Source organism: Stegodyphus dumicola, chromosome 7, assembly GCF_044657685.1.
Source record: "Stegodyphus dumicola isolate Sdum_Otavi_A_Nest chromosome 7, ASM4465768v1".
NCBI lineage: Eukaryota > Metazoa > Arthropoda > Arachnida > Araneae > Eresidae > Stegodyphus > Stegodyphus dumicola.
The window spans coordinates 189,622,152-189,648,249 of record NC_140774.1 but is presented as its reverse complement, the minus strand read 5'-3'; the positions used below and the strand labels follow the sequence as shown (position 1 = coordinate 189,648,249).

The following is a 26,098-nucleotide window of genomic DNA, read 5'->3' as shown; positions in this document are numbered from 1 at the left end:
TATTGATTCTGAAAGATTAACTGAAAGACATTTTCCAAAACTTTGTTCAGAAGAGACTGATAAGAAAATGAGACGACGATGCTTCGTTTGTTCACATTCCCGGAAAAATCCTCCAAAATGGCAAATGAGTTATTACGAGTGCAAGGAATGTAACGTAGGACTGTGTGTAGATCCCTGTTTTCAAATTTTTCATAGGAAAAGAGAATTTTAAGTAATATATTTAGTTTTCAGATGTATAATGTTAAAAGTCATAAAATGGTGAGTAATTAAAATAAAATATGTGAAATATGCATTTAAACAAGAAATAAGGTAATTAAAGTATATATATAACAATATTTATAAAGCATAAGCCGTTTAAATACTCTATAGAGCATTATTAAACAATGCATTGATACTTCGGAAATTTCATGGATTTAGGCTTAGTACCAAAAAAGTCCCCAGTCCTGGAGAGACGCTCGCGTAAGACACTGCCGGCCTCCGAGATAAGTGCGCGTTTTCGCTACCCTGCTCGAAGGGGTTAAATACACTGTATAATACAAGTTCTTCGAAAACAAGCTACAGTATTCTCAAATCGAGTAGTAACGTAAGGAATACAAAGCAACATGAAGACAAAGTAGCAAATTGATGTAAATAATTAGTCTAATTAAAAATAGAGCAATATAAACCTGGAAATGGTGGCAATATAAAATGTAAACATGCTAAAATTAATCGATGAACTCTAAAAGAATAAATGAGATGCTATTATCTTTTTTGGAAACTTATTTTTATTTCCTGTTAACTATCACTCCTTTTAAAAGTATAATTTATGACAAATTTGTTATTTCTATCTCTAAAAGAATATTTGTGAAAATAAAAACAGATTATTTTGCTAAAGTCTGTGAGCGGCTATTGACCTTGACAAAGCTCAGATCGCATAAATTTATGAGTGTTAAAGAAAAGAAACTTAAACAGGATGTTGGGGTATTTGAAGTTTAATAGTTAAAAATACTTTGTTTCTTTGCATACCAGTGGTTGAAAATCGCTGGTATAGAGTATGTGTACCTAATCATGTAAATTTCTTAACTGAAGTTTATATTTTCAAGAGTTAAAAATTTGACCTTCTTATAAAAGTATTACATATTCAATAACTATAGGTTTTACCTTTTATATCATAGACAGGAGAAGCTGGAATGCCACAAAGCATGTTGCTTGAACGTCAATCAGTTATTATTGAACAGCTAAAGGGAAAGCTTCTTCTCAATTTGGATGAGTTGGATAAGCTTAGTCCAGATGAGCTCCGGTCTCAGGTTGATGCTGCTATAAGAGAGGTACGTAATAAATATTGTCAGTACTATTTAAGGCAGCTTTAATATTATAAAATTGTGGCATTAAATGCAGATTACCTTATTTATTGTGCAATCTAATTTTTAAAATGAAAAATGCTTTCATAATGTTATTTAATTCTTTTGTCCTCTTAGCATTCAACCAGACAACATTTGTTTTTAACAGTTTAGCATTATTCTGTATTAAATATTAGTGATTTAAAATAGGCTCATTTTAGCTTTTTTTTTTCTAGTCTAATGATCCAGTATTATAATTTTGAATAATGTTAATTAAATAGCACATATGAATACAAGTTTGCTGTATTTATTGCATATAATTTTGAGTAAGTAAGTAAATTATGTATTGTTTAATCTTGGATATTGTGTTTCTGTGAACATGCTATAAAGCAATTTCTCATATTATGTTGAGACATGGTGTAAGAATATTGTTTATTGTATTACGAGGAATGGTACCAGACTTATAAATATCCAATCAGAAATGTAGAAAAGTACATATAGTATTCTTGTGTTACACAGAAGTTTAAAAATGCAGTTCATCGTAATATTATTTTTAAATCATAGTTAATCAAAGCAAATACAAATTACAACCCTTATTTAAAAGAATTTCAATAAATCTCAAAATAAAAGGTAATAAAATAATTTTGACTTGTGAATTATAACCTAAGCCTTAAAAAACATGTATTATCTAGGCAATATTTTTTTATGAATTTTATTGCTAAACTAATTTTGCAGTTTAAAGAAAAATTCATGAAATGTTTTTTTAAAAAATTCTGATATAGTAGATTTTAATATTTTTGTGAATTAAATTAATTTAGCAAATAATAACAATATTTCATTAAAATTTTATCAAAATTATATTGTAAGTTATTTTTTCTGCAAAATCCAAGCTAGAACTTTGCATCACAGAGTATTAGTTTGGAAGGTTGAACTAGCTGTATCTGTTTGTTTTGCGAAAAAACTGAGTGTTATTGTTTGCAAATTAAAAGCAAAGCTCCTGTCAATCTTGGTAAATATGCTGGCTGCCTCATCATTTTTGTTGTTTTCTCTACCTGTTATATAAATATGAGTGGTTTTCCTTAGGAAAGTTCTCATGAGGACATCTTCCCCCCTTGGGTAGATAACCCAAATATGCTTTGCTGTAATTAACTAAATAAACAAGAAATTTGCCAACTAGGCAGAAATTTCTTCAAGGCATATTTAATTTCATTTGTTTGTATGTTTTTAACGGTCTGTTCAAAAGTGAGGTTCAGTCAGTATTTAAATTTAATTTATGTAAAACTAGAAGAATTTCATGTTAAGGAAAGTTAAATTTTGGAATACGAAAAGAATTTATTTTCTTAAATTCCATTAAGTTATCATCTGTTGTCTGTCAGGATATACAAATAATACTGATAACAAAAAAAATCTATTTCTAAGTTCAAAACATATTACAGAATAACAATGTTTTAAAACAGAAAATGTATGCATATAGGATGAAGTTTAATTAATGCCATTCACTTAAATGAAAATATTGATCGCATATAACAACTTAGATAACATTGCCAGAATTTGAAGGACTTTTTGGTAAGCGTGAGCGTAAGGAATATATAATACAATGCTTATTGCATACTAGAGTGAACTCCAAATGAACTGGGATAATGATGATGTCTATGGTTAACTCAAAATTGGATTAATCCAAAAGGAATTATGAAAACACATGAAAGGATAAGTTATATTATAATCAACAGAAAAGTACTATTAACAATTTACTTGCATTATCAAGCATTTATTCTGGGAAATAATTTTATTTGCTTATTAAATTACCATTCAAAATTAAAAGAACACATTGAAAATAGTGGTAGGGTAAGTATTGTTAAAAGTGAAGAAACTAAGTTCTAAATTATTATGATTTTATCTGCTATGTGATGCATTCTTATTTCTTTTCTTTATTTTATGTAGGTGGTTTTGTGTTACATTGATGGTTTATGGCAGTAATGTTTTTCAGTTTTTTATGGTAACCAAATGTAACATTTTGTTTAATTTGGTGTAGTCATTCCGCAGTCTGGTTAATCAAAAGTTGATCGTGGTTTATTACATTAGCTTTTTATATATGCTGAACTTTTTAAATATAAGCCTTATTTCTTTGGCCACAAGATAATTAGTGTAAATCTTAGTCCACTCTTCCCCCACCCCTTTATGATAAAATTATTACCCAGATAATGATTAGTGGTAAATTCTAACCTTAGAACTAACATGTGTGTATAACTTAGAGAACCAATGCTGTCATTATTATTAAGGGATTGTGGAAAAGCAGAGTATAATGTTGTCAACTGTTTAGTATCGTTATAAAAAGAAGTAATGCTTCTTGAAATATAAATGAAGGTATAAAAGTCATTGTTTGATTGACATTTGTTTTATAGAAATATATGCATTTCAGGGGACACAGGTCTTGTGTCCCTCTTCTTCAAGGAACAAAAATGTTATTGCTATGTGGACTAAGCATTTATTGGTTCCTCTGTTAGATAACACTTTTGTCCATTTTGATGAGCCCTTTCAACAAAAAATTTTATTTAACCAATATTTTTCTTCAGTGTTATGAATTGATAGCATAATTCATTTCACTTTTTAAATTAATCCCTAAGCTTCTTTCCTTAAGATTCTAATAACTCATTTAGCACTACAGTTCATTAGAAATTATTTTATTTGCCTTCTTTTGATCCCTATCTTGTCACTCAGCTTAAAAAAGATTCTTTCTGCCCTTAGTCTTCTCATACTGAAAAATTCAATTATTTGAAGCAACTCAATTATTAACTGCTTAGTGGCAGGTCTTCTACATCAATTATTGATACAGCCTAATAATACATAATTATTATTAAAACATTATTCTAACTCTTCTAAAAAGTAAAAATTGGAAGCACTTCCGCAGAGAACCCGGTTGATAATAGTTCAAACCTGGTAACCCAGCAGATTTATCCTATTCGCTTGTTCGAAGTTTGCAACCATTCCTCTTGGGTTCATTTTGTTGAATTATCACTGTCGTTGTTCGCATTTGCAGATTTATATTGTTCTTCTCTTATTTATTATTATTTTTTCTGAATTTTTTAACAACGAATGGATAGAAATATTTTCGTACATAGATGCCGGTTCTCGGTTCGTGATGAAAGGAAGAAAATACGGCGGGAGGGGTGAATGCTAATTTGTAACACAGCTGTTCACGTTGTGTTCTTAATTATTAACAGCTCTAAGAACCAGCAATTTAAATAACTAAGTAATGCTTTTATTTTTATTATTGGTTATTGTCATCTAAAATGAGAATAAATATATTTTCTGGCTTAAATTTTAACAATATATTGTTAATGCTTTTCTAACAATAACCTTTCAGAGGATGGCTGGTGTGACATAAACAGATGATTAAATTGAAATAAAAAATATTATTGATTACCTAAGATGACAGAATAGTTTGATGCATCACCATGGTCATCAAAATTAGCAAACCACTGCTGGTGTAAGGAATATATTGTTTTCTGTATTAACTGGAATTTAAGACAATTTTTTTCGTTTATCACATTTAACCAGTTAATTTCAGTACATTAATACTAATTTATATTTTTTAAATGAATTTTTATTTCTGTTATAAATGCTTATATATTGTCTTATACTTAATATATTCTTTTCTGTGCTAACTTGAATTTAATACAAATTTATTTAGTATATCACGCTTGACCAGTTAGTTTTGCATCTACATGCTTATTATCTGTGAATTTTTACTACCATATGCTTAATATATTGTTTTGTCTGCTAACTTGAATTTACATGCACTAAAAATCACGTTTGTGGCTCAGCTCATTGCCGATGAAACGCGAGCTTGGCGAGTAAAAATGCAACGGCGCCAACGGGTTCTCTGCGGATGAAAACCCTAAAAATTTTCTGTATAGTCATGTTATCAAATTATTTATCCCTTTATTATCTCTACAAAACTACCCACATTCTTAATAAATTAAACTTGGAAGTTATTTTGATCTTCTATTAATAAAATTTGTTAAATACTTTTTAGAGACCTTTCTTTCTCCCTCTTTTCAAGTTTTAAGAAAATTTCTGATCAGTGTGATTAAACATGCATCATTCAAGCTGAGAAAGAGCTGAAATTTTAAAAATAAAAAGCATGGATCTTGTATATAAAGAAATAATTGAGTAAATTTTCCACAGCTTATCATTGTTTTTTTTTTTTTTTTTTACTCTAGCAATATTTCTGTTAGAATTATTTAAGTCGTCTTCATTTGAGAAATTAGATTTTCTAGAAGCTTCCATATTTGTGAGAGTCTTTCTAGCTTTGAATTCCAATTACTGCTTTCCTGATTTTTAAAGCCTCATCTCATAATTTTCTCCCTACCCCCTACTTTCTTTACTCAATAGCTGCTGTTATAATTATATATTTCTCATTTTTAATTAATTATTTATTTTTCTTATGTCTGTTAAAATGATATATTTTAAGTCTACAATGTAAAATAATTTTGCTCCTCGAAAGAAAGAGACACTGATCATAATGCCAGAGATTAGCTATGCCATTGGCATCAGTCTAAGGTTGAATTTTGCTGTATTTAATTATAAAATACATTCTTTATTTAAAGTATTTAATCATCTAATTTGTTTTCTAATGCTTTTATTGCGCTTTTTTTTTTTTTTTTTTTTTTTTTTTTTCAGTGCATATCTGTATAAAGTGTATATGATTGAAACATGCTAACAAATATACTAATAAATGTGAAATGAATTTTGTCTTATCTGTGATATTCTTTTCTCCTCTCTAACAACTTCTACTAACATGCATGTGTCCTGACTTTTAACTCAAGCTTGTGAATCCTGCAAAAATGAAAGAGCAACTTGTGAGTCAACTAAAAACTCAAATTTCTGATTTGGAAAGATTTATTGAGTTCCTTCAAGGTATCTGATTCTTACATTAATAACAACTTCTTTTGTTACTAATATGTTACTAATGTGTGTAATGACAAATTATTTAAATTCAGTGGGAGGAGAGATTCTCTTAATTGTTGTTAATATAATTGGATGATTCATTTGACTGCATATTTGATAAATACTGGAGTTTATAAAATACTTCATGATAAAAAATTCAACTATAATTTTTACTGTACAAGAAATCAAATTTAAGAGTTTCTTTGTTTCTTGTGGTTTAGTTGGGAAACATTTTTTAAGGAAAAGATAAGAATTAAAAATTTGGAAAATGATGTTTGTCTTTACAAACTTACTATTTTGTGATTACAGAGGCTCTTACCCTAACATTATGATAATTTGACTCAATCTCTATGTATATAAATTTAATTCCTGACTTGAGGATTTAAGCTACTTTGTGCTGGAGCTTTTTTTAAAGTCTTCGGTGATTTATTCAGGAATTCAGGCTCGAGATATTCTTGGAACCTTCCAGCTGTTATAGCTATTCTGGCATGGTTGCCACATTATAGGAACCAAGAATTTAAAAGCACCAAAGGCTTGTCAGTAAATTCTGTGACTGCCATCAAACGGTGTCAATGGCTAGAAGGCAAGCCTATAGATATATCCTGGTGATGAAGAATCATCATTCACAACCTTTCTTAGTTCAGGCACCACTGTAGAGATATTATTTCAAAGCAGGAGAAATGAAAAATTAGCAATGCACTCACCAGGACTTGAACCACAGACCTCTTGAATATGTGTCGAGCGTGCTGACCACTGCACTACGAAGGCATGCTAAGAAGGTGGGAGAAATACCTTATATCAGTTTGTTGGCCAATATATGTTGCTACTAGTGAAAACCATCTTATTCAACATTGCATATTCTGCAAGTATGGAATTGGTAGAAAATGCTAGGAAAATGATTGCTGCATCGTCAATCAAGTTTATACAGTTGCCAATCGAAAGTTGTCAAGACTCTGTATATGTTTTCGCCACTTATTTTTTCATAGTTAAGTGAGGAACACAGTTGCAGATCTTTAAATCAGCGTCGAATTTGTTGAAAACATGATGATGCATTTGCTTTTACTGAAAATTTCTTTGTTGCATATTTTAGACTGCCAAAATGTATTGTCATAATAATATGTGCTGAGCTGAGAGAGTATATGGAGCTATATTCAGAAAATAGTAACATACTGAAAGGTTGTTTATACTTTTTAGGAAATTAAATATAATATGCCTTTACAGTGTAAAAGATTATATTTTTTCAACTGTCCTTTAAGTATTTTTCTACCACACATTTTTTTCATCAATTAAGAGTATCTGAGAAAAGCCTGACTAGCTTATGTACAACAAAGAAAATTTAATCTTAAAATATGGGAATCAAATGCCTTACAAGAAATACTGTGAAACCAATAAGTAATGTTTTTCAATACTAAGAAGTGAAATTCACACTACTGTAATAAATTAGATCTAAATTTCCTACTTTATGCATTTACTGATAATTTTTCAGCAGCTTAATGCGCAAAAATACTAGGCATATTTGGGAAAGTATCTAATAATTCTCATTTTTCATACTTTGCTGGTAACATGTATACGAGACATGCAGAAAGTAAGTTTTCCAATATTTTCCCCTTTAAAGTAAACGTAATTAGTGTCATTTGCACATGCGTAACAGATCTATGACGTATCAATCATCTGCCAGCCGAACAGGTCCTGCCTCGTGCTAGTAGCAGTGGTCCGAAATGGAAGCCCTCACATTCCTTCTCGCGCCACCTGTGAGGCTCAGTCGGTGATAAAGTTCTTGAAAGCACAAAGCAATGCACCAATTCAAATTCATCATCAGCTCTGTCAGGGTCTATGGGCCGAACATCATGAGTAAGCAGATGGTGCGTCGCTGGTGTAGGCAGCTTTCAAAAGGTCGTCAACGTGTCCGTGAGGAAGAACGTAGTGAGTGACCATTCCTCATCAATGATGATCTTGTGGAACTTGTGCAGCAGCGTGTGATGGAGAACTGTCATTTAGCGATTTCAGAGCTGAGCAGCCATTTTCCGCAGATATCACGTTCCTTGATGCATGAGATTGTCACTAAGCATCTGCTGTTCAAAAAATTGTGTGCCGGGTGGGTGCCGAAAAACCTGACACCCGAACACAAAATTGAGCGCTTAAGAACAGCACTGAATTTCTGCAACAGTATCACAAAGACAGCGACGAGTTCCTCGACAGGATCGTCAAGGACGATGAGACTTGGATTTCGCACTGCACTCTGAAAACCAAGCAGCAGTCACTGCGTTGGCGGCATAGGGATCTCCGGTCAGGATGCAATTCAAATTGACGCTGTCGGTACGGAAAGTGATGTGCACGATGTTCTGGGACCAGAAGGGCATTCTGCTCATTCAGTTCCTTCCATGTGGTGAAACAGTAAATGCTGACCGTTACTGTGAAACATTGCAGAAATTGCGACGTACCATTCAAAACAAGAGGCATGGAATGCTTACTGCAGGTGTTGTGCTCCTCCATGACAATGCTCATCCACATACGGCTCGACGCACAGCAGCTGTTTTGACGGAATTTGGCTGGAAGTCATTTGATCATCCACCCTACAGCCCTAATCTTGCTCCCAGTGATTTTTTAACATTTTTTTTTTTTTTTTTTTTCCCACCTCAAGAAATTCCTGCCGTCCTGTGAGTGTTTTGGCTACGACGAAGAGCTGAAGACGTCTATCACACGCTGGTTCCATTCACAGGGGGCAGAGTTCTACGACAGAAGGATACAAGAGTTGATCCCACAATATGACAAGTGTCTCAATTCTGGTGGTGGCTATGTTGAAAAATAGCTGAAACATTGCTGTACTTGATGGCAATAAATATGTTCTTGAAAGTTTGGTTTTTTTTTTTTTTTTTTTTTTTTTTTTTTTTTTTTTTTAAATAAGGAAACTTACTTTCTGGATGCCCTACGTATATTAAAAGGATTATAAAGCTAAAAAAAATTTTTTTGAAACTATTAGGACACTTTTATAAATTATTTTCATTTGTATTTTCATTATGATTTAAAACTAATTACTAATTGTTAATATATTGTATTTTGCATAAAATATTGATGTCACAAATTTAAATTTTTTATAGTTACTTATTTGTATATCAAAAGGGACGGTAAATTCAGGGACTGCCTCATGTGGCAAGAGTCACTGACCTGTCCACTGCAAAATAATAGGAGGAAAATATTCCTAGCATTTCAACTGTGGTGCATATCACTAGTCTGCGCTGTGATTGGTCTAAAGGCTGCTTGAAGTCGTCATATTTTTTTATTTGTAGTTTTTAATTTATATTTAAGAAAAAATAACAATTTAAAATAAATTATAACCAAATGGTACAAGAATGCAGAAACATGTGGGCACGCTGTGGAAAAAATAGATTGGTAGCTATATTTATTTATTAAAAAAAAGAGCAAGGCATACATTATTCTTTGTGGCTTTTTTATTGGTGATACTCATCTGATAATTTTTTGATTGAAGGTTCATATTTTGTACATTTCAAAGCCTACAAACATTACTAACATTATATGTTATCACATTTCATTTGTTTATCATAATTTTATTTAATACATAGATCAAAGTGTCACATAAATATGTTGATGAAAAAATTGTTAGCAAAGCAGTCGTTAAATTTTTTATGCAGCTAAAAGTGTTAGGTAATCTGTTAGTTAAAAGTGTTAGGCAATCATATTTTTTTGTTCATTATTGCAACATTTCATTCCAGATTTTTCCTTAATTTGACAAGAACATGAGTCTAAATGCTATCTTGAAAATCTGCAAATCATCAGTTTGCATCCAATCTTGAAAATCTGCAAATTGCATCTGTAAATCATCAGGTTGCATCTGTTCAAAATCCTTTTAATTCCAAGGTCCTGCAAACTACTACATTTGTATATTTAATTATTCTAATGATCTGTTCTATGCTTCTAAATTGGTTGAATCTTTCACTGATCTGTTCCAGCAAGGACTTTACTATAGTATATATGTATATACTCCATTTCAATAGTTGTGGTGACCCAGGGAAAATAGTTATAAATTTTAGTTCTTATAAGGTTAGAGATAAATATTTTTGATTATACAATTTTGTATATCCATCATCAGCTCTGAAAATGCCTGATGAGTGTGGCTTGTGACACGCATGTCATAGATTCCCCGACACTGATCTAGGGCATTGGGGACTTGGCTGTTTAGGGATTAAAACTAATGTAACAGTTTATTAGAATTTAATAATTAAGTAAACAGGCAGTTAGCATTTAATCAATATTAGAAAGAAGACATTTTCCTTTTCATTTTTGTGTTATTATATTTTTAAAAATTATTATCGTTTTGTATGTGTTTCAAAATGTCTTAAATTAAGGACAACAAATATGAAAGATTAAGTGCAACATTCTAACAAATTTCATTTCCGTCCATCGTCTCTTGATTTTTTTCTGAATCCATATGAAATTAACATAATTCAAAGTGAGTTTTCCATTTTCAATATAATTACGACACAAAATGCATCTGGAAAATTAGAATTAATAGAGATGCAAGAAGAATCAAGAAGTATAAATCGACGCCGATTACTGAATTTTGGAAATTTGTACCAGAATCGAAGTATCCTGAATTAAAAAAGGCTGCTTGTCGAATTATTTCAATATTCGGAACAACGGACTTATGTGAATCATTTTATTCCACTTTAAAATTTGTGAAATCCAAACACCGATCAGTATTAACTAACCAGCATCTCAAAGAATTACTGAGAAGTACTGTCACCAATTATTCACCAAATTTTAAAGAATTATCAAGAGAAATAAAATAAATGTGTTTAATTTTTAATATTTAAATTCAATACACATATTTTTACTTTTATTTATATGATTTTAATAAATATAATTTCTGTAAAAAAATTTTAATACCTTTTAAATACGTATTTAATTGTGGCTCGCGAAAAATTTAAAATTTTGAAAAATGGTTCGGACTATCAAGGAGCTTTGCCACCCCTGGTATATGCAATTCTTTACGCATTTAATTATTAGATGTTTGAGCTCCAGTAGATGAATGGCTGGATAACATATTTGTAGCATTGCTGCATTACCAATCTAGTTGCCACAGTACTCTCTGTATTAAGGTAAAAAGGTTAGTTTTAGAATTTGAGATTATTATATGATAGTTATGAAAAGAATGGATGAATCAAAAAATTTAATGTAATAATTTGTTTTGTTGTTATTATAATTAATAAATCAAGAAACTGATATTTATTACCCCCTTTTTTTATTGTTGATTTTTTTTTCAATCTGTCAACATCATTCAAATATCTATATTTATGTGTACATGCTCACTTTCTAAAGTTATAAATTAAAAAGCATGTATTTAAATATATTTTAGCAGTGCAAGTTTAAACAATAATATTTTACTTACATGTACTGTGTGCACAAAAGGCAGGAAATTTTGAATAAAAGTTCAATTTTGATGTATGAAGAGTACTCAAAAACTACTTTAAAACAGTTTATTTAGCAATACTGCCATGCTATTTTTTTGAACAGAATCATGAGCTCTGTCTAAATCAGGGCCCACCAGCGGCCGAGCAGTAAAGTTGCTGAACACTAGTAGTTTAGTCCAAGGCTAGAATCTTGCGAACGGGCTGACTGCATAGTTGTTTTCATGGTTTTCCCCATGCGTCACATGTATATGAGCCAGTTTCCCTTAGAAAGTCCTCCATGAAGGTATCCCTTCCCTAAGGCAGATAGCCCTCAAGGCTTTGCCGTAATCAAATAAACCAAACAAAACCTGTCAAAATAGTTGTTAGCAACATTTTTTGTGCCGTGCATCCCTTTCACCATTGCTAGAAGATCATCTCTTCCCCTTTCCAAAACTTAAAAATATATATATATGTACATTCATTGAGAGTTAGATTATTTTCTAATGTGTTTTATGAATTTAAAAACAAAAAGTACAAAAAATATTGGTAAATATCAAAAACTATTCCTTTAATTTCCTCGTAGGAGACTGCTACCTTTCTTATGGAGCCATCATATAACAACTCTTTGCTGCTATTCTTCTTTGGCAAATCTTCTTTCAACTAGATATTTTATCAATTTTTGAGCATGTGAAAGTTAAAAGGCACAATATCTAGACTAGTGGTTCTCAACCTTTTTTGCTTCATGCACTCCTTTCACTGTTTCTGGACTGGATGATCATTGCCCCACTCCTTTCCCAAACTCGAAAAATACACAGAAATCTATTTAAATTAATTTTTAATGTGTTTTAGAAATTAAACAAGAAAATGTTGATTGTACAGCAGATGCTGCCAAACCTCTCATCTTATCTTTAAAATGCTGTGCATACATTGTGTGGCATTGCATTGTCATGATGATTTGTAGATTTTCTCCAAAAACCTGTACTTATTTTTCAATATTTAGCAACAATCACCATTAATAGTTGTGCCTTTTTTCATAAACTCAGCTTAAATACTCGGATCATATTCGCAGAAGATAGTGGACATGATCTTTCCTGCTGGATGGTGCAACTTAGACATATCTCCATTATATTAATGATCATATTATTTTCGGGAATCCATGTTTCATGCCCCATAATAATGCAGCTTAAAAAAATATATTGTCTTCCACAAAGCAACACTGAAGAAAGAATAGAGAAGATGAAAACTTTGCTTCTTTATGCTGAGGTAGGGGTCAAAGAATGAGGAATTTGGGATATGTGACTTCGTGATTACCGCACATCCTTTCATCAACCTCAATATAATATCATTTGTGATAAACACTTACAGCTCTGTTTGTCAATCAACATCAATCAAGTTGGTGTGGCTGTGATCTCCTGTCGAGTTCTCAGTCAAAACTGTGATGGCGGATATCTCTTACGTGCTTTGTCTTAAGTAATCCAATCTATCTGACTGTGTTCAAACTGCTAGCAACATTTGCCTATGGGTATGCCTACACTGCATTTGTCTCATATACCAGCATAATTCCTTAAAGAATATTGGTTACATCTGAGATGTTTTGCATATAAACTATTACTTCCTTGTTAATTCAGCCTTGGAATTAGATGCCAGTTGTTGCTGCTACTATTACTGCAGTTACAGCAAAATTGTCTTTGTGGAAAGGCAGGGATTCTGCTAGGTGCTGGTAATAGTTGTAGCATACTTTTTGAATCCTCTAAAGGTTTACAGAATCATTTATAAAAATGTTCTTTGATACTCTCCTGAAAAATAAGCATTTCTTTTTTAGTATTACTCTGAGTAAAAATTTTGATGTAAGGTGAATTTGTGTATATTGATTTGAAAATTTTTTGATAAATGATAATAAATGAATTTTATTTCTATACCTATTAAATCTCTGCTTAAAATCTCAAATATTTTAGGGGAAGTTGTATCTAATGGTCAGCCACGGTGCACTTGCAACTGCCCAGTTCATGGAAAAGTGAGTTCTACCCCTTTTTATTTCTTCCTGATAAGCCAAATCTCCATTATTAAAAGCTTTGTATGATATTGTATTTTGAAGTTGTATTCTAACTTTAAAACATGAAAGTGCGCCTAAAATAATTTTCATTTGGGAATAAAAAATTTTATGTATTAATTATTAAATTGGAAATTTTACATTTTGATCATTTTTTGACATTATTAATGCAAAATAATATTATTGATTTAGAAATGAAAGTAGAACTTCATACCATATGTATGATTTAGAACTTGTAATTTGCTTGACATTCATGAGGTTGAATCATGGTTAATATCATTCTTCAAAAATATAGAAATTTAAAAGGAAAATAAATGTTTTCTTTTTAAAAAGTACCTGTTTTGATTACTTTGGGTATTTTCCTTGAGATCTAGAAAAAAAGTATTAAAAGTTGAATGCTTTTCAAGGAACCTGAAGAACGTATGAAATTTTGTCATACTGCATCCAAAAAGTCATTTTAAGGAAGTAATTTGCTTTTGGGGATAGGTAGGGAAGAACAGATTCATGATACTTATTTCTTATTAATAAATTCAGCCTATATTAAGAGGAGGAAGGTTAAAAAATGTGTGCTGATAAACCTCAGGTGGGCTTCTTCTAGAGCAGTGGGAAGAAATAAACTATAATACACCAATGGAGTTGCTAAATGGGATAAATTTATACTGTGTTGGTGAAATAGATTGTTTTACAATAAATAATTCAAATTTCTCTTCCTTTTAAAATAAAGATGTTAATTTTTCATTTTTGTTACTGTTATGAACTAAAATTCAGCTTCAAATTCCATCCAAACTTACAGGTATAAAAGTAAATATCAAAACAAATAAAAAAATATAAATATCTATATATATAGTTGTATTGCCAAAAAAGACTGTTGCGTACATACAAATAGGCTAAATATGCATAAAATAAAAGAATTTAAATTGATTAATTGTGGAGTTGTGTTATACAGGAATAAAATACACATAATGTTAATATGAAATAACTAAATGCTTCTTTTCAGTTTTTTTTTTTTTTTTTTTTTTTTTTTTTTTTTTTTTCCCCATGGAAGAAATTTACCAACTCGGCTGAGAAACACCATTCCCCAAATCTTCCTTTATCCTGATGGTATTATTGCTTTTAATCTGCATTTAATTCTTGAGAACTTGTTCTTCTTGTGTTTCTCAGTCAGAGTTTTGCAAATGAACGTTCTAATAATGCATCAGTACTTATCAAGTATTCACAATTGTATTATAACACTTAAATTTAAAACATTTAAGAGTTAAAATTAGATCTGGAAAAGTGAAAATATTTTATAAATATTCTTTGGTCTCCAGATTCTGAAAAGAAATATTTAAACTACTGAATCCGAGAAAGCATATGCAATTTCATTGGTCAGCTTCTGTAGAATAGCTATTTCATTTTAAAACAGACTATAAAAGCAAAAATAATATAATTACAAATTAAGGAAAAATAAAAATGCCTTCTGAAATCTGTGCAAGCTTTTAAAAAAAATTACCATTTGGTTTGAAGTATTTGCATTATAACTATTAAATGCTATTAATATCATTTTTCAAAATGTAGGTATTTTTAAGTTATGTGTAGAAGTTGTATAAAAAAATTAATTATATTATTAATGAAAATTCTGTTTCTCTGAAATCTGCAAATTTATAGAATTTATTTATATAATTATAAATATTTTATACTGGATTATTCATAATTCCCACTTGGGTTTCAAAATACTATTAACTGTACTATTTTTACTACTAAGTGGGTTAAGAAACTGAGACAAATGCAGCAAAAAGGAACCTTGCACTAAGTACAGTTGTGTTGTTTTTAGTGCAAGGTCTTTTTTTTGCTGTAAAAAACTGAGACAAGTACAGCAAAAAAGAACCTTGCACTAAATAAATGTTTTTTATAACAGCAGTTGGCAACAGATGGCAGCACACATCTGAGTGAAAGCAATAAATGAATCAAAATGGTGTTCACAAACAAAGTTTTTTGTGTGTGTTAAAATTGCTAAATTGGATTCTGTGGTGTTGGTACAGCTGGTATTGTATTAAAAATTTTGAAATATCAAAAACAGGGACCCACTGACAAGACAATTCATGTGCTGTACAGCAAGTTCAAAGAAACTACATGCTTGTGTGATAAGCAACAAAGTGCCAGCCGAGTCCATCTACAGAAACCATAAGTGATGTATGGGGAACATTTTTGAGGAGCCTGGCAAATCAACTCTTTGTGTAACCCATGAATAGTGAATTTCGCAACCAACAGTGTGACAAGTGGAATGCAAAACTCTACATATGAAGCCATACTATAATCGTGCAATCGTGGCCATACTGATTGTAAAACTGCATTCGTGGGTTTGCTTATCTCATATGAACCTTTGCATCAATGTCCAAGCCAATGACCATTTTCTGCATCTGCAGAAAATGACTTTTAGTGACAAAACCACCTGTCGCTTGTTTGGGAAGGTAAAGCATCACAACTTGCAAATTTCGTGCACCAGAAATCCTCAAGCAGTAGTGGAACAGTGGCCTGATTCCCCGAATGATCTGTACTGTCTCTTCCTCGTATGAGTACAAGCCTTCTTTTTAGTCCAAAGGGGCTTTGTCTCTGAAGGACTATTTTCATTTTGTGATTTTGCGTTCACTTTTCAAATGGTTGCCACCAAATGTTGGAGTCCTGCATTATATTTGAAGAAATTAAATAATGAAAAATCTGCATAAATGTATGTATATTTCTCACATTGTGATAAAATAAAAGTACATAAAGCCATCGAATTTTGAATGACGTAATCCTTTTACAAATATGGGCATGTGGAAGACCGAATTTGAAATTTTGAATCTGTTTTATTATTGATTTCATATTTTGTAAAACTTTAACGAATTTTTGAGTAACAAACTCAATGATTTAAAAATGAGCAGTGGCAATACTGTATGGGGGGAGAAACCTTACTGTGTATCAGAACTGCGGAACTGTGTATCAGAAATTCTAAAGATATGCTCATTTTAAAATTATTTTGCGGAATTGCTATTGAACTGAATTTTATGGTTTAAGTGCAAAGAACATGATATTTAATAAATGAAGGTAACACACAAAACGTAATTTGTCCAGAAGGACTATTAATTTCATTTTGGCATTTTGCGTTGCTTTACTACAATCAGTGTTTCACTTTTCAAATTTTTGCCACCAAATATTATCGCCCTGTATTGTATTTAACCCTGTGAGTGGCACAGGATTTTAGATCTGTCATGAAGACCAGTATTTAAACAGCATTTATTAATTTAGTTTGTATAATTACTTATTTTAATCTGCGTTTTCATAAACTTACATTCATTAAAATGATATTTACATTATTAAAGTAAGTAAGAAAGCAAAATATCTTAAATTATAAGCTAATATATACCAAGCAGCAAACTTCTGATGACCGGTTTTTTCCGGTCATAACGCTCAGAGAGTTAAAGAAATTAAATAATGAAGAAGCTGCATAAATGCATGTGTCTTTCTCGCATTGTGATGAAACAACAGTACCTAGAGATATCAAATTTTGAAAAACGTAATCCTCCTGTGAATATGGGCCTCTGGAAGCAGGTAACACACAAAATGTTAAAAAAAAAAGTCCCTTTGGACATAATTTATAATCCGAAACCCTTCTCCTCCAGGAAGCAGATTGTTACCGTTGTAGCATATATGAATATACTGCAATTACATGAAAATGAAGATGATGACTTTGTTTTTCAACAAAATTAAATTGCACCCTATTTTCTGTGGCATGTGTATACCTTAACACACAATTACCTTGTCATTGGATTGAGTGAGCTTCCAAAGATAGCGTACTCCTTTGGCCATGGCCACCATGCTCGCCAGAATTAACACCATGTGTTTCTTATGGAGCTAAAAGACCTTATTTTCTTACTCCCTTTGCCATGTGATTTGCAGAACTGGATGAAAGGAACACACATGCTGTCAGTATCGTTGAGAGAACCATGCTTAATAGAGTCTAACAGGAACTGAACTGTCACACTGATGTATGCTGTGTAACCTAGAGTTCACACATAGAACACTTTTGAATAAAACTTAAATTGTTTCTGTATTTAGTGTAATGCTCTTTTTTACTGTAGCCTTCTGAAATCTTGAAGCAAATTATGAATAAACCTATATAACTTGAGAGATTTCTATTTTATTTTAATAATGTTTAATTATTTATTTTAAGAATACCTATGGCTATTCGGATTCTGATACACAAAGTGATAGTTATTATCCTGGTTCTGTGAAAAATCCAGTGAGTATATTGTTTCAATAATTGCTAATTACATTTTTGTATCGGTATTTATTTTGTGTGTGCTCATGCATGTGCTGACTCACATCTGCAAATTTGAAAAGGATCTCTGCTTTTCTGTACTTTTGCATTTCTACATACTTTTCACTTCCTTGTACGAAGTAAAGGAAGTACTGTAATCACGAAAAATTCTGGGTACCTTATTTCAACGAAAATATCCATTTCGACTACTATCGAATGCAATTTAATGTTTTGCATGACATCTGTACATAAAAGCAGAATAAAGGACTTTTCCCCCAGATGAATTATAAAACTGATTTAAAATCGATTTACAAGAAATTTTTTCATGGCGTGTGTGTGTATGTATGTATGTGCGTCAGTACATATGTATGTATATATCTCGCATAACTCAAAAACAACTTGCCTTAGGACATTGAAATTGGATATAGGATATATAGGACTTCTATAGCATGTAGCTGTACATTATGCCTTTAGTTAACCTGAATGCAATAGTTTTAAAAGTTGTTACAGGCTAATTTTTTTATGACTCAGCATAGCATTCACTACAAATTAAGTCAGTTTCTACACCTTCAGTTTCTTTTTGCCAAATGGAACCAAAAGTAAACATTTTGTGCATCAAAAAATCTGCCTTCTTGCCTGCTGGCCAAGTTGCTTGTTTTTGCATAGAAATTCTAATTTTAATTGTAAAAATTGTTCATTAACACTAGCATTATGGCAGTTTCCATATACCATAATTTCCGGAAGAAAGGCTGTATCAGCGTAAACGGCGCACTCGAGAAAAATGGTGGGAAAAAAATTAAAATTACGCAGAAACGCTGCATCAGCGTAAACGCCGCAATAGATTAAATTGCGCATGACATCGTCGTGGGCCGTATAGATGCAAAAACTCAACCTAAGTCCTGATATATGACATACCAGTTAAGAAAAATGCATGAAATGGAACCATAACTCAAAAATAAATTAAAGGTAAGAAATGTATAGCTTCTGTGCCGTTTAGAGACATTTTCAAAAATTTTCCGCTCTCTAATTAAAAACTATTCAACAAGTACTTGTACTCTAACTGATGGGATCTGTATTTGGCAGAATGCCAAGAAAAATCCATTCATGCTGAAGGGGAAATACGTCAGAGTTCGTTATTGCGAGGCAGGGGTGGAAAGAGGATGGGTCCTGGAAGATTCATCGAATGGCAGAGGAGAGAGACTATTCAAACTGATGAGAATGTTGATTTGAAAGGGGAAAGAATGTTATTGTTCTGAGATCTCGTTTAGGGTGAATAAGGCATATAGGTCCGTTCAAGGGAAAGAACATAAACAAAATAACGTTCGCAAAAAGCAACTGAATGGTCTTTTGTGTGGGAACAGCACCAATCTATGCACAATGACAAGGCCATCCAAACTATGTACAAGACCATCATAGGAAATATTTTATTTTTAGTGCACCTAAACGCCGCACCCGCTGAAAATTTAAGTTTTAAACACGTAAACGCCGCGGCGTTTCTTCTGGAAATTACGGTACCTATAACTATGATCAGCGGTCATTTTGTTCCAAATAGAAGAAAGGACTCACTTTTTGCTAATATTATGCAAAATTAATGTTTATAATCGTACATTTTGCTTGTTTAATAAATAAATAAATTGAGTAAATACATGCAACCGAAAGATAAAAGAGCAAAATAAAGCTAAGTGAGGAAATATATTAATAGAAGGATAATTTAATGTAACAGAGTTAAAAGAGAAAAAAAAAATCACTCTAAATATTTTTATTTAAACTTATCATTTAAAAAATTGCCTCATAAAAAATTTTCAATATGAAATAAATATATTAAAAATTACACATATTAGTACTTACATTACTCAGTTTTGTAGTGCATACAAATTATTAATTTTTTTAATTTTACCTATTCAAGTTCCACAAACATATTCACATGTATTTAAAGTTTTGTTGCTTCTGCATGTATTTATTTGGCTGTGTTTGTGCTTGCAGGAAGGGTTGACGCAAGTACCAATTCTCTTTTCGTTAGATACAGAAAGTTGTTGAATTTTGGATGAAATGTACATCTTTTGAAGCTCCTCAGCCGTATTCAAAATAAAATCATGAACAGCTGATATTCTTATATTCAATTGTTTCCTTGTGAATTATCCATGCATTTATTACGGCCAACTCAAGAATGTTAATTTTTTTTTTTTTTTTTTTTTTTTTAACTGGCCAAAAGACGACTGGATGAGGACTTCACTGAGTATTGTCTGGTCCAAAACATCAACTCCATATTTGGTCGAATAGTAAAAACTCACAACTTCCTTTGTATTTTTTTTGTCAGATTTGATATCCAGTGTTAGGTGCATGGTATTCAGGAGTGGGATGTTCTTGTTTTTTCTCTTGTAATATGATGTAAGCGTTATGTTGTCATGCTTAGCTATCTTATTAGAACAGACTTCATCCCTCGTATTTTTGAAAGATTAAGGCACTTTTCAAATGATTTATTGTGCCAATGCAGCTTGTCCCTGAATTCCTCATTCCTTTTACTAATTTCAGCGATTCCATCAAGCTGCATGTTCACCTACTGTTTCTCGTCTTGTTTTGTCTTTTCCCAAATAGGGAAGTTTATTCAGTAAATATTTTGACTGCACATCAGTAGGAAGCCAAAATTTAATGCCGAATTTGTCCGGCTTTTTAGGCATGTGCTTTGAAAAAATTGGCATCGTGTCTGTCTTCATGGGAAATTTTGAAATACTGAAAAATAAACTTTCTAACACAAGCGAAATGCACAGACGCATGGTGCCCAAAAATTCCAAACATATGATTTTATCCCCCCCCCCAATCACTTCTGTAAAATATGCAATCTTCCTTACCAAAAATACATTTGTTTATCTATCAGCAAACTGGAAATAGCTAAAAAAAAAAGTCATAAATATTGAGATTAATTCAGAAATTATATATATTAATTTTCTAAATAATTCAGAAAATTAATATATATATAATTTTCTGAATATGGTTAATATGACCGATGGCTGTAATTCCAGTTATAAACAGTAATATTGTCGAAAATAATTACTTAAAATGAACAAAAACACATCTTGCAACATTCATAAGTTTTTAGAAAAATTCAAAAAAATATCAAAGTTATAAATAAAGAATTAAAAAGTTATGTCCAATTAAAATGGGTCAAAATGACTGGGCCCATAATTCTGATTTTAATAACTGTATTTGTGTTTTATATTTTTAAATTTTTAATGAAGATATTTTGAGGTTTCATATATTTTTGCCTTGTCACGAAGTGAGAACTGAATTAGTTGAATGATAAATATATCTCTAATGAAATTCAAGGAAATAAGTAAAATGCATGTAATTTAATATTCCGTACAAGGAAGTCATGTGGTGTACACATCAGATTTTTCTCTATTTGTGAAAGGGTCTTTAAAGCAAGTAAATATCTATTAGCAGTCCTTTATCTCCTACAGGTCTGATGAGAAGGTTGCTATTAAAGAAATTTAAATGTACATTGTGCTAAATAAATTTTCATCTTAAAAATTAATGTTAAGAAAAGAACAAGGAAATATAAAAATAGAAGGGGTAAATGCTTAGTTGAAGTACCTATCCCTGAAGAACAGGCTCAACAGTTTCCACGCATAAATATTTTTTTTAATCTATACAAAAAAAGTAAGGAAATTGACAATATATTTTTTGGAGGGGGGTATAAAAAATTTTTAGTTTTAACATATATTGACTAAAATAGATATATGATATGTGATTAATATTGTTACTATATTTTATATTTTTAATATTTCGATAGTTAATCCTACTTAAAAATCAGCCCATATATTTATTTCATCAATTTTATACTAAGTTTATTAAATTTAATTAATTAATGATTTTTTTTTTTTTTTTTTTTTTTTTTTTTTTTTTTTTTTTTAGAAAGATAATGGTAGTGTCTTCCGTATTATGCAAAGAGTTTTGACTTTGTTACAAGTTTTTACAATAGCTCAATTTGGGTGTGGAAGGCACAACTTTCAGAGGAACACATTAAAAAAGTCAAATAAAGTGAACCACTGGGGGTAGGTAGCTTTTTAATCTCTGATAAAGTATTTTGCTTTTCATCTGATCTCCTTTCTTATATTTTATATAATTGCATGTATGTGCAGATATAGAAATTCATGATCTAGAAGTTAAATGTAAATTTATGCAGTATGAAATCACCACAATATTAAATATCAAAATCTGTCCTTATTATTTAGTTTGTTTGTGAATTATTTAAATTGCTTTTGTTGCTACATATTTTTTTATAATGTAATTATTGTCATTTTTATAAAGTTTTTATTAGAAAATAAAATTTTTAAACAGTTGCAATAACTACATGTTTGATATTGAATGGGAATATAGTGAACGCGAAGTCACTTACTCGAGGTTTCAGTAATTTTTAACCTCTCTGTGAGTGGTCTTCTTTGACACCCGATGTTTAGTGTGAAAAAAAATCATGAGTATAGTTTATAATATTTTATTAATTTGATTATTTTGGTGAAATTTCTGGACTGTTTAGTTTTATACTGTTTAAATCATTTTAGTAAATTGCCTGATTATACTGTTTTGCAGCAAAATCCCCTCCTTATAATAATAATATATTTTGTATGATTTAATCTCCTTTAAAACTGGCTTTAAGAAGGCTTATCGTCCATTGTTTTTGGAAAAGAATTTTTTTAAGGCAAAGTATTGTTTTACAAGCTGACAAGGTATCATTACCACAGTTAATTTTTTTAACCATAGATCAGTTATACAAGAACCGTAAAATATCGCATGTTTATCAAATTTTTAAAAAAAATATTATAATACTCAACCTGAATAAATTTCCTTCTATTTCTGTAAATAAATATTCAAGTATTGGTAAAAAGCTACCCTGTGTGGAAGCCATAAGTGAAATCTTTGCTCATGTAAATGCTGTGGCATTTCTCATAAAACTACAAGTAGGCCTAATTGAGTAAGTGTTTTTTTATTTGAATGAAAGACTAGGCAGTTATTATATTATAAAATAATGGTCTGAAATTTATGAAAATTTCATACTGATGACAAAATTGTGGAATGTGAGGCTTTATAAAAGATTATATAAAATTTCTTTGTATCATTTTTATTTAAAATTCATGTCACTAAAGTATTACTTAAGCTATGGATAAAGAGGAAAATGAGTTTTCTTAGTTAAATGATGAATTTCAGGTGGAATATTTGTCATCATAAATTACTTTTGAAATCTTAACTAGAGGTAGCTTAAATGAAAAAAGTGAAACAGATTAACGTGTTCAAAAAGGTAAAACTTTTGGCAAAAGAAAGAAATGGAAAATTGTGATGATTGCACAGGAAAATTAGTTTGGACATATTTCTGAAAGGTTTCAGAGTCATTTTAATTCACTAAGAAAAATTCGTCAATTCGTGTATTGCTCATGTGAAAACTAGTTAACAAAATATCATGGTTGATTTTTGTTAGGCTGTTGTGTGAGAGCCTCAATTTGTGGCTTTAAAAAAAGGTGGGGCAATAAAGGTCTTGTGCTTTGTAATTTGACTTTTTAAATACAGATAGTTATTATTCGTTAAATTTTACATGTGATGTGTTTCATACTGCAGGGATGGTTCGGGGTCTGGGTGTAGCGAGATTGTGTGTACGCATAATCATTGTTATGTACAAGTCATATTTCACATTTCATTGTATGGACAGGTAATCTTGCTTGAAGGTTTAATGTTCATGATTAATTTTTAATGGTGCAGAAACTGTAAAAACTTTTTTTAATTCTGGAATCCATTAAAAAAAAGGAGTTTAAATGTATTGTAAAAGAGGCACATATAGAATGGGCTGAATATATTTAAAAAAGGGGGGCTCTTCTATAAAAACTCTGTCTTCATCAAGTTTAATGACGTCAGTTCTGTCCTGTGTTGTAATTACTTTCATTGGTTTGATTGGTATAATAACTGCTTTCATTTGTTTGACAAAATTAGAAGATAATTTGCCAAAAGGAGATGAAAAGATATCTTAGGAAATGAAAACATTTTTTTATACTGAGCAGTCAGAAACAATCAAATAGATAATCACTTTTCTTATACAAAAAGACACAAATGAAGTACAAAGACCCCCTGATATTGTAAACTTTTGGACTAAAACTTTTGTATCAAGGCTGAAAAGTAAACCAGAACTATCCAGTATTGATAAACTTAATTAAATTTCTGTAAACTTCCTTCCTTGGACTCACTATTAAAAGCATTTTAATGGGCGATATTAAGGAAGACCAAGGATGGTTAAATAGTGGCCCGGAGGCCACTTGCTATGAGTTTATTTATGGCTCACTGACAGTCAGAAAAATTACCTTGAACAGAGATTTCCTTCCTGTGCACAAATAAAAATTCATCTTGTATTATCCACGGACAGCCACATCAATACACATGCGTAGTGTAGATAATATGTGCAGTGTTCTTCCGATTGATCTGGTTAATTTCATCTTGCAACTGTTAATATGTAAATTTCCAACTTTAGTAAAACCATGAGTCCTCCAAAAGTACCTAAAATCAGTGATGAATGCTGTGTGTTTAATGAAGAATTGATAAACAAATATTTCTTTGGTAATATGGGGAATAAGCAGTGTGTTTATTGTGTCATGAAATTATGGTGTATTTAAGGAAATGACAGCACAAAACAAAACATATTGAATTTTCTTCAAATTTTCCAAGGAAGAAAGTAACACAAAAGCTGCAGAGTGTGTGAAAAGGCTGAAGAGACAACAAACATTATTTACAAAGCAATCAGGACTTCAAAATAGCATCACATAAGCAAGTTTCATGGTATCCTACATACAACCTTGCTAAATCCGTCAAGCCTTTTTTAAATGGCAAATTAATTATGCAGTGTATGGTAGAGTGTGCAAGTGTATTTTTTCGTATTGTAAAAAGCAAATTTGAAAGCATTTCATTGTCAAGAAGGACTACAGTGCAGCGCACTGAGTGACGAATTCGCAAAACAGCGGAAGAGTGCGAGCAAAGATTTTGTTTGGTTTTCTTTAGTACTGGTTGAGAGAACAGATACTGAAGACACTACACAATTACTCATCTTGGTTTGTGGAGTTAATAAAAATTTCATTATCACAGAGTAATGAATTGGCCTAGAAATGAAAAATAGGAACCACTAGTCAGGATTTGCTTGAGTGTGCTGTGAATTGTGGGAAGACAAGTGGATTATCCTGGAACAAAATGGCAAGCGTTACAATAGATGAGGCCAGAGCTTCCAGTCGAAAAAATGTAGGTATGGTAGGTATGGTTAAGCTTAAAAAAAAAAAATCTTGGGCACATCACATGGCTTCCTTCCTTATTAAACTAATTCTAAAATTAAATGTTTAAATGTACTTGCAGCTACAGATATGAAATTAGTACAATAAATAAATTAAACTGCCACTATTTGAGTTAATTTATATTCATTGATTTTTATGGTAGAATTTATACCTTTTCTGAAATGCCAAGTTAACTAATAAATGCAATTATTTTAAAAGATGTGGCCATCCACTAAACTGCACCTACACATAGTGGCCCCTGAGCCAAAACAATTGCCTAGCTTGGGCTAGACTGTAGAGCAAGCATCCTTGAGCAGTACCAGACTGGATGTTGTGAAGACTGAAGTATTATTATTCTTATTAAACGAAATGTGTGGGAAATTTTTGGATTAAAAAAATCTGTTCAAAGTCCTGTTGTTAAAAATTTTAGAAATAATTTATTGAATAGGTGGGCAGCTTACTAAAATTCTCTACATTCCATAAATCATTCTCTTCTCATTAGCAGTTTCTCATCTGTTAACTTCCACACCTGTTAATAATGCACACTTTAGGCTCTAATCTAAATACTTGGTGGGTTGAGGAAAAAGCAATGTCTACATCATATGATTTGCTTATCGTTGTGAACTATTGTACTGGAAAGAAAAATGTTAATGTAGTCGTTCAGAGAATTTAAGAAATTCTGGAAAACCAATAAAGTAACTTTGTGAAAGGATGTAGTAAAACATAAATTTGCATTTGATAGATTAAAGAGCATTATAATTTCTACTCCACTAATGAAATTGTTTGAAAAATTGTGT

General features: G+C 31.1%; 1 protein-coding gene across 1 annotated transcript in view; it reads left to right on the top strand.

Annotated features, from left to right (window-relative positions):
- LOC118204305 (RUN domain-containing protein 1-like) overlaps positions 1 to 26,098 on the top strand; it is a 53,906-nt gene that overhangs the window by 14,712 nt on the left and 13,096 nt on the right. Inside the window, exons 6-10 of the mRNA XM_035376639.2 lie at positions 1,155 to 1,307; positions 6,149 to 6,239; positions 13,633 to 13,691; positions 17,920 to 17,988; positions 21,919 to 22,058. Coding sequence (XP_035232530.1) covers positions 1,155 to 1,307; positions 6,149 to 6,239; positions 13,633 to 13,691; positions 17,920 to 17,988; positions 21,919 to 22,058 — 512 coding nt within the window. The remainder of the gene's footprint in view (positions 1 to 1,154; positions 1,308 to 6,148; positions 6,240 to 13,632; positions 13,692 to 17,919; positions 17,989 to 21,918; positions 22,059 to 26,098) is intronic.